The sequence below is a fragment of the Rhinopithecus bieti genome, unplaced genomic scaffold (genome assembly GCF_001698545.2).
Source record: "Rhinopithecus bieti isolate Rb0 unplaced genomic scaffold, ASM169854v2 scaffold_62057, whole genome shotgun sequence".
NCBI lineage: Eukaryota > Metazoa > Chordata > Mammalia > Primates > Cercopithecidae > Rhinopithecus > Rhinopithecus bieti.
Window position 1 is genome coordinate 313725 of NW_016823572.1, and position 12269 is coordinate 325993.

A 12269-nucleotide genomic window follows, 5' to 3' on the forward strand; every position below is an offset into this window, starting at 1 on the left:
CCGGGCCTAAGAAGGACGAGGTGAGGATGAGGTGGGTTTATAGAGTCCTCACCAGGTGCCAGTCACCGATCTCAATGTCTCACAGCTGCCATCCTGCCAGGCTCCAAGGAGGAAGGAACTACTGTTATCCACAGGACAGACCCCACAGCTGGCAAGTGGCTGGGCCAGGAACCAGCTAGGGCAGTTTCGTCCCACACACTCTACTCAGAGGCACGAGGCTGTGCTGTTCATGTCTCCATTCAAACACAGGCTGATATTTCCACTCCAGGGAAAAAAAGGTAGGAAAAAAACATATATATGTATATACATTTGAGACGGAGTCTCACTCTGCTGCCCAGGCTGGAGTGCAGTGGCAGGATCATAGCTCACTGCAGCCTGGACTTCCCAGGCTTAAAGGATCCTCCCTCCTCAGCCTCCTAAGTAGCTGGGACTACAAGCACACGCCGCCATTCCAGGCTCATTTTTAATTTTTTTTTTGTAGAGACAGTGTCTCGCTATGTTGCCCGGCCTGATCTTGACCTCCTGGCCTCAAGTGATCCTCCCACCTTGGCCTCCCAAAGTGCTGGGACTACAGGTGTGAGCCACTGCTTCTGGCCCTTTTTTTTCCCATTCAAATTTTCCTAGGCTAGTAATACACCAAGCATCTTTAACTTAAAACAATGCAAGATCTTTCTGCTTCGTTCTTGCAGATTCTTCACGATAACAATGTAAACCTTGTGCCCCCTTAACCTGCCACTCTCTACCTCGCTGGTGTTGAACCCACCAGCAATTTTCTTTCTTTTTTGAGACGGAGTCTCGCTCTGTACCCCAGGCTGGAGTGTAGTGGCATGATCTCGGCTCACTGTAACCTCCACCTCCTGGGTTTAAGCGATTCTCCTGCCTCAGCCTCCTGAGCAGCTGTGATTACAGGCACGTGCCACTATGCTTGGCTAATTTTTGTATTTTTAGTAGACAGGGTTTCATCACCTCCTGGTCTCCACCTCCTGACCTTGAGATCCACCTGCCTTGGCCTCCCAAAGAGCTGGGATTACAGGCGTGAGCCACCATGTCCAACCCTCCACCAGCAAAGTTCATTCTGCTTTTGCCAATAAGAAACAGTCATCTGAATCATTGGGATGCATAGAGTATTATAAACTTTAACCGTGTATTTTAGTTAACTGACAGGACTTCCTTCAAAGGCAAATGCCTACAGACCATCATCTTCCTCTGCTGGGCCATCCTAGTCATCATTCTGGAAAACTCTGTTCTTTTGCCCAATAGCTTCGCACGCTCTGGTCCAGGGCTCTCTCTCACCAACAGCTTGGCTGCCGCAACCTTCACAACATGGGGCCTGTGACACACCCCACGTGGATGGGTTGGGGCCACGGCACAGGTCTCGAGGGTCCTGGGTTATAAAACTGTGCAGAAGGACGGGGTCTGACCAGTGAAGCAGCCGGCAACATCTGCAGACAGTAACTGGCTCCAACTTTTGTTTTTGTCACTGCGTCACCTAGGCTGGAGTACAGTGGCGCGACCTCGGCTCATTGCAACCTCCGCCTTCTGGGTTCAAGTGATTCTTATACCTCAGCCTCCTGAGTAGCTGGGATTACAGGTGTGAGCTACGACGCCAGCTAAATTTTAGTATTTTTAGTAGAGACAGGGTTTCACTATGTTGGCCAGGCTGGTCTCGAACTTCTGGCCTCAAGCGATCCGCCCGCCTCGGCCTCCCTGACTGCTGGGATTACAGGCATGAGCCACTGAGTCTGGCCCCAGCTTGTTGAAATATAGTCAACAAAATTAAGAAATCCAAGTTAGAACTTAAGTTCTTCAACAGAGCATGAGGTGCTCTGTTAGAGATGATGAAAAACACTGATTAGAATTCAAACCAGCTGGGCACCGTGGCGCACACCTGTAATCCCAGCACTTTGTTCAAGACCAGACTGGCCAACATGGTGAGGCCCTGTCTCTACTAAAAATACAAAAATTAGCCAGGCGTGGTGGTACATGCTTGTAGTCTCAGCTACTTGGGAAGCTAAGGCAGGAGAATCGCTTGAACCTGGGAGGCGGAGGTTGTGGTGAGCCGAGATCGTGCCACCGCACTCCAGCCTGGGTGACAGAGTGAGACTTGATTTCGGAAAAAAAAAAAAAAATTCAAACCAAGCTTATTGGTAAGCTTAATAATAATTTTGTCATGTTGATAATTATGAAGTGCTGGGAAGGGAAGAGTGTGGTCCCTTTAAATGATATGGAACTGGGGAAGGAAAGTGCTGGGTAGAGGAGGGTGTGGTCTCTGGCTAGGGTTCCACCCCCATGGACCTAGGTGAGGACAGGCATTTCCTGCCCAAATGTTGCATTTCCTAAGACCACCCTGGCCTGCCACACCCCCATCCTGTAGCTATAAAAACCCTCAAGACCCTAAGCAGGCAGACATGCAAGCTGCTGGACGTTGAAAGGAGCATGTCGCTGGAGGAACAAACACAGTGGCTAGGCATCGAGAGGGAGGCACCGACAGGCTCCAGCCGGCAGGTCACTGACCAGCAGAACGACACAGAGTTTGGCTCCAACAGTCGGTCAAGGCCACTGAGTGGCCCGACTCTAGGGAAACCTTCCCGCTCTATCCCCTCCTGACCTCCCCCATCTGCTGAGAGCTGCTTCCACTCAACAAAACCATGCACTCATTCTCTGAGCTCACGTGTGACCTGATTCTTCCGGCACACCAAGGCAAGAACACGGGATACTGAAAACCCTCTTTCCCCGTGACAAGGTAGAGGGTGTAATTGAGTTGGTTAACACAAGCCACCTATAGACTCAAACTAAAACTAAAAGAGCACACGGTAACATGCGCCCCCTGGGGCTTCAGTTGTAAACAGTCGTCCCTAGACACTGCTGTGACGTGAGAACCCCACAGCCTGCCTGTCTGTCTATGCCCCTAGAGGTCTAAGTGCCGGGACACTGAAGAGGTGAGCCACATCCCCATCATGGGCCCTGCAAGGGGGACAAGGGAATCTTTCCCATTTCAATGTGAACTTTCATAGTTTATTTTATTGCAAAAAAAAGTTTTATTACAATCGCCACCAAATATGGAACACACAGCGAGGCTATGCATGTTTCTTATTGATTGATTGATGGATGGATTAGCTGAGACAGAGTTTTGCACTTGTCACCCAGGCTGGAGTGCAGTGGTATGATCTCAGCTCACTGCAACCTCTGCCTTCTGGGTTCAAGCGATTCTCCTGCCTCAGCCTCCCGAGTAGCTGGGATTATAGGCAGGCACAACCACGCCCGGCTAATTTTTTGTATTTTTAGTAGTGATGGGGTTTCATCATGTTGGCCAGGCTGGTCTCAAACTCCTGACCTCAGGTGACCCACCTGCCTCGGCCTCCCAAAGGGCTGGGATTACAGGCGTGAGTCACCACGCCCGGCCTCCATTTATTTGTAAATAGGTAATTCTCAACAGTATGTTTACTCTGGATAAACATCAGTCAATGCGTAGAACTGGTAAATGTCAGAGAAATCTATTACTTATCAGAGCACCTCATAGTCTAGACCTGTATTTGTTCTGAACTCATGCTCTGCAAAGCCAGGGCTGAACGTATCCACCATACCTGCTTGTTTACCTCCAGACCTTGCAACACATTTATCCAAAATATTTATTTCACAGCTTATTTTAAAACAAATGTAAAAGGTATCTTCAAATAAATCAGACTGAATCTCTTACCTGTTGAATTATTTATCTTTTGTGAATTCGGTGCAGCCGTGGCTGGGTTATTAAACATATCGATCAAGGGACTGGTATATGCTCTGCCTGAAGGAGCGGGTGGCATCTTTGGTGAGCATTTAGAAAGGGTGTCGTAATCTTTCCTCATCTGTGAAAAATTATTTATTAGTCCAATATTAGTATAACACAGAACTGGAATTACAGATTCCCAAGGCTTTTTAAATCATAGACTATTTTTTTATTTTGAGACAGAGTCTCACTGTGTTGCCCAGGCTGGACTGCAGTGGCGCCATCTCGGCTCACTGCAACCTCCGCCTCCTGGGTAGCTGGATAATAGGCACGTACTACCACGTCCAGCTATTTTTTGTATTTTTAGTAGAGACGAGGTTTCACCATGTTGCCCAGGCTGGTCTCGAACTTCTGAACTCAAGTGATTCGCCCGCTAAGGCCTCCCAAAGCGCTGGGATTATAGGTGTGAGCCACCGTGCCTAGCCACATTTCAGGGGGTTTGAGAAGGGCAGAAAGAGTGGATCCATGTGTTCAAACTACCTGCTACATCCCAGTCTCCACATAGAGCCCAGATTTAAAGATCAGCAAACAACAAATGTGTGAATTCATTACTGTGAATACTTTGACGCCTATTTTTTTTTCCTGAAGTGCCTTACATTGTGATGAATGCCATCAGAGTTTGTCTAATTTATTCTGAGACACCTATACTTCCTTCCTTGGGAGTAAACTTAGTTGGAATGATTATAATTAAAAACAGTAAGGATGGCCGGGTGCAGTGGCTCACGCCTGTAACTCCAGCACTTTGGGAGACCAAAGTGGGCGGATCATGAGGTCAGGAGATCGAGACCATCCTGGCTAACATGGTGAAACCCCATCTCTACTAAAAATACAAAAAAAATTAGCCGGGTGTGGTGGCAGGCACCTGTAGTCCCAGCTACTCGGGAGGCTGAGGCAGAAGAATGGCGTGAACCCAGGAGGCGGAGCTTGTAGTGAGCCGAGATAACGCCAGTGCACTCTAGCCTGGGTGACAGAGCAAGGCTCTGTCTCAAAAAACAACAAAAAAAATCGAGTAAGGATAAAATTTCCAAAACAAAGATAATAGCGCCAAACATAGTATAAAACATGTGCCCAGCTTGTGGTGGCTCATGCGTGTAATCCCAGCACTTTGGCAGGCCAGGGCAGGCAGATCATGAGGTCAGGAGTTCGAGACCAGCCTGACCAACATGGTGAAACCCTATCTCTACTAATAATACAAAAATTAGCCGGGCATGGTGGTGTGCCCCAGTAATCCCAGCTACTCAGGAGGCTGAGGCAGGAGAATCGCTTGAACCTGGGAGGTGGAGGTTGCAGTGAGCCGAGATCGCACCACTGTACTCCAGTCTGGGCGACAGAACAAGAAAGACTCGGCCTCAACAACAAAAGACAAACGTGTGCCCAGCTACCTTCACCCCTAAAGGTAAGGGGATACAGCTGTGAAAAGGTGGTCCTGGAAGTACTAAAGGAGGACCTGTGATTCCCACCAACAAAGGCAAACGCGGCCCAGATCAAGTTAGGAAACACATGATTGAAATCTGGAAGAGAAAACTGGTTCCTACCACATTGCTTCTCTCGATCATGGGTGAAGGCTGAGGTGTTCCGGACACGGGAGTAGAGGCTGGGGTCTTTATTTCTTCGATCATATTCATGATTTTCTCTGGCACTTTGATGGCATCAACACAGGTCTCCTGCCACCGGGGCAGCTTGGAATTCAGTAGTTCTGCAGACTGCAAAGCCAAAAGAAGAAGACTAAAGACAAAGATGATGTCTGAAGAGCTGAGAAAAATGACATCACGTCATATCGCTGATAACAGAATTACTGGCTTAGCACCAGGAGTGTGGGGGCTCCGGGTTAAACTACTAGGTGAGCACTTTGAGTGCCTAGAGGATCTGCTGTGTCTCACTGGCCAAGAGGGGCAGAGGCTCTGACTCTAAAGGAATTTCCTGCTCCCTCAGTGTGAGTACATAGCATGGGACTAATACGGAGATGGTAAATGGTGAAGAACAAGAACGGAAACTCAAAGGGAGGGAGGGAGGGAGCAATCGGTATGAATCCCGTTTTCCAGGTGGCCCCAGAAACGTCAACTATCACTTTCTCCCTCCCACTGCTATTAAAAGCAGCACCTCCAACACAGGTCACCGGCCCGGGAGTTGACTCTGACCGATTCAGACATTAGAGAAGTGAATCAGACTGTCCCGAGAGTCTGTCTATGGGGAAGAGGGACCGTGGGTGAGTGGTGGGCAGTGCTGAGGGATGCCCCCCGCACCACAGGCCAAACAAGGCTTTGCAGAGCAGACCTGACCAGCAGGGGCGAGAACCCGCAACCCTGGAGGCAGAGCGCCCCTCCAACACCCACGAGCCTGGCTCTGCTGACAACTGGACTCTGAGGGGCCCCCCAAGCGCTTCCAGTGAACACCTTTTCTGAACGGCACTCTCGTTGGAAAAGGGGAGGCAGGAGCCTGTCTTGCAGCTGTGTGCATGGCAGTCACACTGCTTTTACTCAGCTTCTGAGTTTATCAAGAGTGGCGGGGGCTGATGTCAGTCCTGGGGAAGGGCAAAGCCCCCCTCACACCACCCTTGTCCCCACATGTCACCCTGACACACTAAGTCAGTGCGACACCACCCCCAACTGTCACTCTGACACTCTGCAGCACTGTGGACCAGCTGCTTGGGCCTGCTTCATCCCAACTCCACAGAAAGGACTGGGGCGCTTTAGCTGGATTAAGGGAAGTCACAAAACCAGTTTTCAGATACTTGAAGAAACTTCCAGTATAGAAAGGAGCAGTTTTGGTCTGCATCACTCTATAAAGCATTACTGGGGACCCATGGTTAAGTCTAAGAAAGACTGCTGATAACTGGAGCTCCCTGAAAAGGGGCCAGGCTGCCTCATGACACGGCGGGGCACCATGCAGGAAGAGAACCTCGAGGTCACCTCTGTCCTCTCCAGCCTGCGACCCCAGTGCCACAGGATGCCCTCACTCTGGGAAGAGAAGATTCTGAAGTGAACTCTACATTCCCAGAACTAGTACAGACGTGCTATTGACAAAAGTGATCACTTAATACAGCAATTATTTCCTTTGCTGTAACCATTTTGTTATTTTTTGAGAGAGGATTTTGGCTCTGTCACCCAGGCTGGAGTGCACGATCACAGCTCACTGCAACCTCGAACTCCTGGGCTCAAACAATCCTTCCACCTCAGTCACCTGACTAGCTGGGGCCACAGGTGCACACCACCACACCTGGCTAATTAAAACTTTTTTTTGTTTTTTGGAGAGATAGGGTCTCGCTATGTTGCCCAGGCTGGCCTGGAACTCCTGGGCTCAAGTGATCCTCCTGCCCTGGTTCCCAAAGAGCTGGGATTATAGGCGTGAGCCACTGTGCCTGGCCTGCTGTACGAATTTTAAATCTTATTTAGTTTAGGGAGCTGAATATTCCTTTTTTTTTGAGACAGAGTCTTGCTCTGTTGCCCAGGCTGGAGTGCAGTGGTGCGATCTGGGCTCACTGCAACCTCTGCCTCCTGGGTTCAAGCAATTCTCCTGCCTCAGCCTCCTGAGTAGCTGGGATTACAGGTGCCCACCACCAGATATGATTAATTTTTATATTTTTAGTAGAGACAGGGTTTCACCATGTTGGCCAGGCTGGTCTCAAACTCCTGACCTCAAGTGATTCACCCACCTTGGTTTCCCAGAGTGTTGGGATTACAGGCGTGAGCCACCATGTCCAGTCCTGAATATTCCTTAAAGTTGTAAAAAGTTTATAGAAAATACAACATTTGCATACATACAAGGCCAAGGTATTTTTCCTTTAAAACAAAGACAAAGTTGACTTATATTCAAGCTCTTGCAAAGCTTCTCCTCTTTTGGAACACTCTCTAACTTTACTATGAACAACAATGAATTTCTGACTTCAACCAGTGCTAGTTTGGATGTTTACAAAGGCCCAGCAGAGTTCATAATGTAAAACAAAGGAAAGGAAATGTGACGTGTGTTGCATAATGATTCCTGGAGGTTCGAACCTCCCAGATGCGTGTGTTGGAAGGAGGGTGATGAGGTCATTCAGCTGAAGAAACCAGGAACCAACGCGACCAAGAGGAATGAACATATCGCTGAGCCCAGCTGTCCTGAGGTGCATGAATGGCGGCCCGTGGGCTGGGGCAGAGCTGCCTGTGACCCCCGGACACAGACCCATGAAGGGAGCATCTCAAACTGCCCAGGTGGCATAGAACCGGGCCCGCTGGGACTCACCGGCAGCCATGGTGAAGACAGTGATGCTGAGGACACATCAGAAAGGGCCTGGGGAAAGCTGCCTCATAGGTGAGAAGAGCAAACATGTTATTTTTCAATGATGAAGCATTATTTTATGAAGGACTTTAAATATGGATGTATTATTAATTAATTAAACATTATACATGGACATCTGACCATTTCAGCTGTATTTCTATAAGTTTATATGTTCAAGTTGGCCAAAAACAGTTTCTCTGGAATCTTTTCATTGGCAAAATGGCCTGCTGCTTTATATCGGGCCTGTGTGGAAGGTGGGTGGTGTGCCTGTACGTGTACCTCTGTATGTATGGACTGATTGAGACAGGGTTCTGCTCTATTGCTCAGGCTGGAGTGCAGTGGCATGATCATAGCTCACTGCAGCCTCAACTTTCGAGGCTCAAGGGATCCTCCCACGTTAGCCTCCTGAGTAGCTGGGACTACAGGCACATGCTACCATGCCTGGCTAGTTTTTTTTTTTATTTTTTATAGACACAGAGTTCTGCCATGTTGCCCAGGCCCATCTCAGCCTCCCAAAGTGCTGGGATTACAGGCGGGAGCCATGGCCCAGTCTTCTGGGGCATTTAAATATGAAATAAAGTTATTAATACTCAAGGCAATTTGCCACCACACCCACCTGTAAGTGATAATAATGTATGTGGTTTGTAAAGCCACAGTGCTTATCAACCAGAAAGCAGAAGCGCCTCTTCTCTTCAAGCAGAGCTTCTTTGCAACCATCTGCAATGAATTTCTGGATTTCACTCTGACGAGAAGTAACGGTCTCCACGTACTAAAAAAAAAACAGTAATTACCTAAGTATGACATGAGCATCAGATAGCGTGCGGCCTGACGTTTATCTTCTGCCATCTTTACGCCTGCTTTATTTGAATAATAGAGTAAATACATGAGAGGAAAGAATGCTGTAACCTGACCTAAGTAGATACCATCATTCTCCTTGAGGTCCCTGACTCATGTGCAGAGAGAAGTTGCCCCAGGGCTTGACATTCCCACGGGACGATTTGCACAAATACTATTTTGTACTCCAGAGATATGAACGTGTCCTGCTGGAAAGCACCTGTGCTTTGGAACCAGAAAGTTCCTGGTTCAAACCCAGTTCCAAATGCCAACAATATGTGATATGGTTTGGCTGTGTCCCCACCCAAATCTCATCTTGAATTGTAGCTCCCATAGTTCCTATGTGTTTAGGGAGGGACCTGGTGGGAGGTAACTGATTCACGGGGGCAGGTCTTTCCCGTGCTATTCTTGTGATAGTGAAGAAGTCTCACAAGATCTGGTGGTTTCATAAGGGGGCATTTCCTGCACAAGCTGTCTCTTTGCCTGCTGCCATCCGTGTAAGACGTGACTTGCTCCTCCTTCCCTGCCACCACGATTGTGAGGCCTCCCCAGCCATGTGGAACTGTGAGTTCATTAAACCTCTTTCTTTTGTAAATTGCCCAGTCTCAGGGTATGTCTTTATCAGCAGCATGAAAACAGACTAATATGATTTAACCTAAGTCTCATTTTTCCCATCTGTACAATGGGAACAGTAACACTGATCATGGAGAATCCCTTCTTCTTTCAGAGTCAGGAGAAAAAGCCCATGTTTTGGCAGGAGGTCACGGATTAATTATACTTAACTCTGGAAAACTCTACAGCCTTCAGCTCTCAGTCAAAATGCTTATTTTTAAAAACTGATAGATTATATTTATATATTTATAGGGCACATGTGATAATGATCAAAGCAGAGTCCTTGGGTGTCCATCACCTCAAGTTCTTATTATTTCTATGTGTTGGGAACATTCCAAGTCCTCTCTTCTAACTATTTTGAAATAAACAATGCACTGCCGTTAACTATAGTCACCCTACTCTGCTATCGGACACTAGAACTTATTTCTTTTATCCAAGTGTATGTTTGGACCCATTAACCAACCTCTCCTTCATCCACCCCCCAGTCAACACACTGACCATCCTCAGCTATCTAGAGAATGAAAGGTCACCATCATTATACTTCCCAATTCCATGAGATCAACCTCAAAACTCTTCTTTTTTTGAGATGGAGTCTTGCTCTGTCACCCAGGCTGGAGTGCAGTGGCATAATCTCGGCTCACTGCAACCTCTGCCTCCCAAGTTCAAGCAATTCTCCTGCCTCAGCCTCCTGAGTAGCTGGGACTACAGGTACCTGCCATCACCCCAGCTAATTTTTGTACTTTTAGTAGAGGCAAGGTTTCACCACATCGGCCAGGCTGGTCTTGAACTCCTGACCTCATATGATCCTACTGCCTCAGCCTCCCAAAGTGCTGGGATTACATGCGTGAGCCACTGGGCCCGGCCAACCTCCTCTTAAACTGTACAAATTGTCAACAACAAAAGAAAACAAGATATTGCTGAAAAGCTCACCTCAATTTCTTTGTGTTCATATTTGAGTGCGTTTCGGCCTCCTTGGCTTTTCCTTCTGATCTTCTTCAACTCAGCCTGGGATTTCTCCAAAGACTCTAATTTATTCTTGTGTTCTGTTTGGTATCTTTTTAGAGTTGCCTGTAAGTTAAATTGCTGTGCTTATTACCACACAAATTGTCACAGTTGCTTCTGCTCACACTTCCACTGTGTATGGCTCACCAGCGCCCTGACACCCTCACTTCACACCATCCTCATGTTGGCTGGGGCCCCCACACCCACACCAGTTCACACCATCCTCCTCCTGGCCAGGGTCCCCACACCCACACTTCACACCATCCTCATGCTGACCAGGGCCCTCACCCCTCAGTTCACACCATCTCCATGTTGGCTGGGACCCTCACCACACAGTTCACATCATCCTCAAACTGCCCAGGGCCACACTCCTCACTTCACACCATCCTTATGCTGACTGGGACCATCACCCTGCAGTTCACACCGTCGGCATGTTGGCTGGGGCCCTCACCCCGCAGTTCACATCATCCTTACACTGGCCGGGGCCCTCATTTCACACCATCCTTATGTTGGCTGGGGCCCTCACTCTGCAGTTCACACCATCTGCACGATGGCTGGGACTCTCACTCTGAGGTTCACACCATCCACACACTGGTGAGAACCCTCGCCCCTCAGTTCACACGGCCCCCTTCCTTCAACTTTAATGTCTTGGCTTTGTTCTAAAGGTTACTGTTTAAATGAGGAGCCCTGACCAGAAGGCAGGTCTCTGAGGACATCTTCTCTTTCTTTTATTCCTTCTTTCCTCAAAGGCTTTTTGATGCTGAGTGGTTAACTTTCTTCTGTCACCCAAAGTCTCAAAGTCCCATCCAAAGCACTTAGCCACCAAGGTGGTTGCAGCAAGCCCAGATCGCGCCACTGCACTCTTCGCCTCCCAGGTTCAAGCGATTCTCATGCCTCAGCCTCTCGAGTAGCTGGGATTACAGGCGCACACCACCACGCCCGGCTGTATTTTTAGTAGAGACAGGGTTTCACCATGTCAGCCAGGCTGGTCTCGAACTCCTGACCTCGGGATCCATCCACCTTGGCCTCCCAAAGTGCGGGGATTACAGGCATGAGCCACCACGCCCAGTGAACACAGGGTCTTAAACAGACCCGCGTCAGAATTCAAATTCCTGTTTTCCCTATAATCTGTGAAGTGCAAATAAGAAGGGTGTCTGGCCAGGCGCGGTGGCTCACGTCTCTAATCCCAGCACTTTGGGAGGCCAAGGAGGGTGGATCTCGAGGTCAGAAGTTCGAGACCAGGCTGGCTAATATGATGAAACCCCATCTCTTTACTAAAAAATACAAAAATCAGCCGGGTGTGGGGGTGAGCACCTGTAATCCCAGCTAATTGGGAGGCTGAGGTAGGAGAATCGCTGGAACCCAGGAGGCGGAGGCTGCAGTGAGCCGAGACTGCGCCACTGCACTTCCAGCCCAGGCAACAGAGCAAGACTCCATCTCAAAAAAAAAAAAAAAAAAAAAAAAGAAGGGTTGTTTATGTTTTGGAGTTTCTGAAGGGAAAACAATCAGATAATGCATGTAAATTATTTGGCATGAAATGCACCTTAGCAGCTGTCCAGGTCCTGTGGCCTCCTGCCGGGAGTGCGAAGCCAGGCAACAGGCCTCACGAGGACCACAGGGGAGGGATGATTTCAGGGCAACTCACACACTCACTGCCACACGGGGGTCTTGGTGAGCAGAAAGGGGACTTTGGGTGGCAGGAGAAAGTTAAGTACTCCATAGCAGCAAGGGAAGATGGCAAGAGCCCTCAATACTGGGGCAGCAGGGTCACCCTGAAGGGGACCTGGAGAAATCTGCT

General features: G+C 48.7%; 1 protein-coding gene across 1 annotated transcript in view; it reads right to left on the minus strand.

The window, feature by feature from the left end:
• The window catches only part of BAIAP2L1 (BAR/IMD domain containing adaptor protein 2 like 1), a 117972-nt gene that overhangs the window by 15308 nt on the left and 90395 nt on the right, over nucleotides 1-12269 (minus strand). The window contains exons 6-9 of the mRNA XM_017861643.1: nucleotides 10400-10537; nucleotides 8640-8792; nucleotides 5302-5469; nucleotides 3698-3845 (exon numbers count right to left, since the gene is read on the minus strand). Of these exons, the coding sequence (XP_017717132.1) occupies nucleotides 3698-3845; nucleotides 5302-5469; nucleotides 8640-8792; nucleotides 10400-10537 (607 nt within the window). The remainder of the gene's footprint in view (nucleotides 1-3697; nucleotides 3846-5301; nucleotides 5470-8639; nucleotides 8793-10399; nucleotides 10538-12269) is intronic.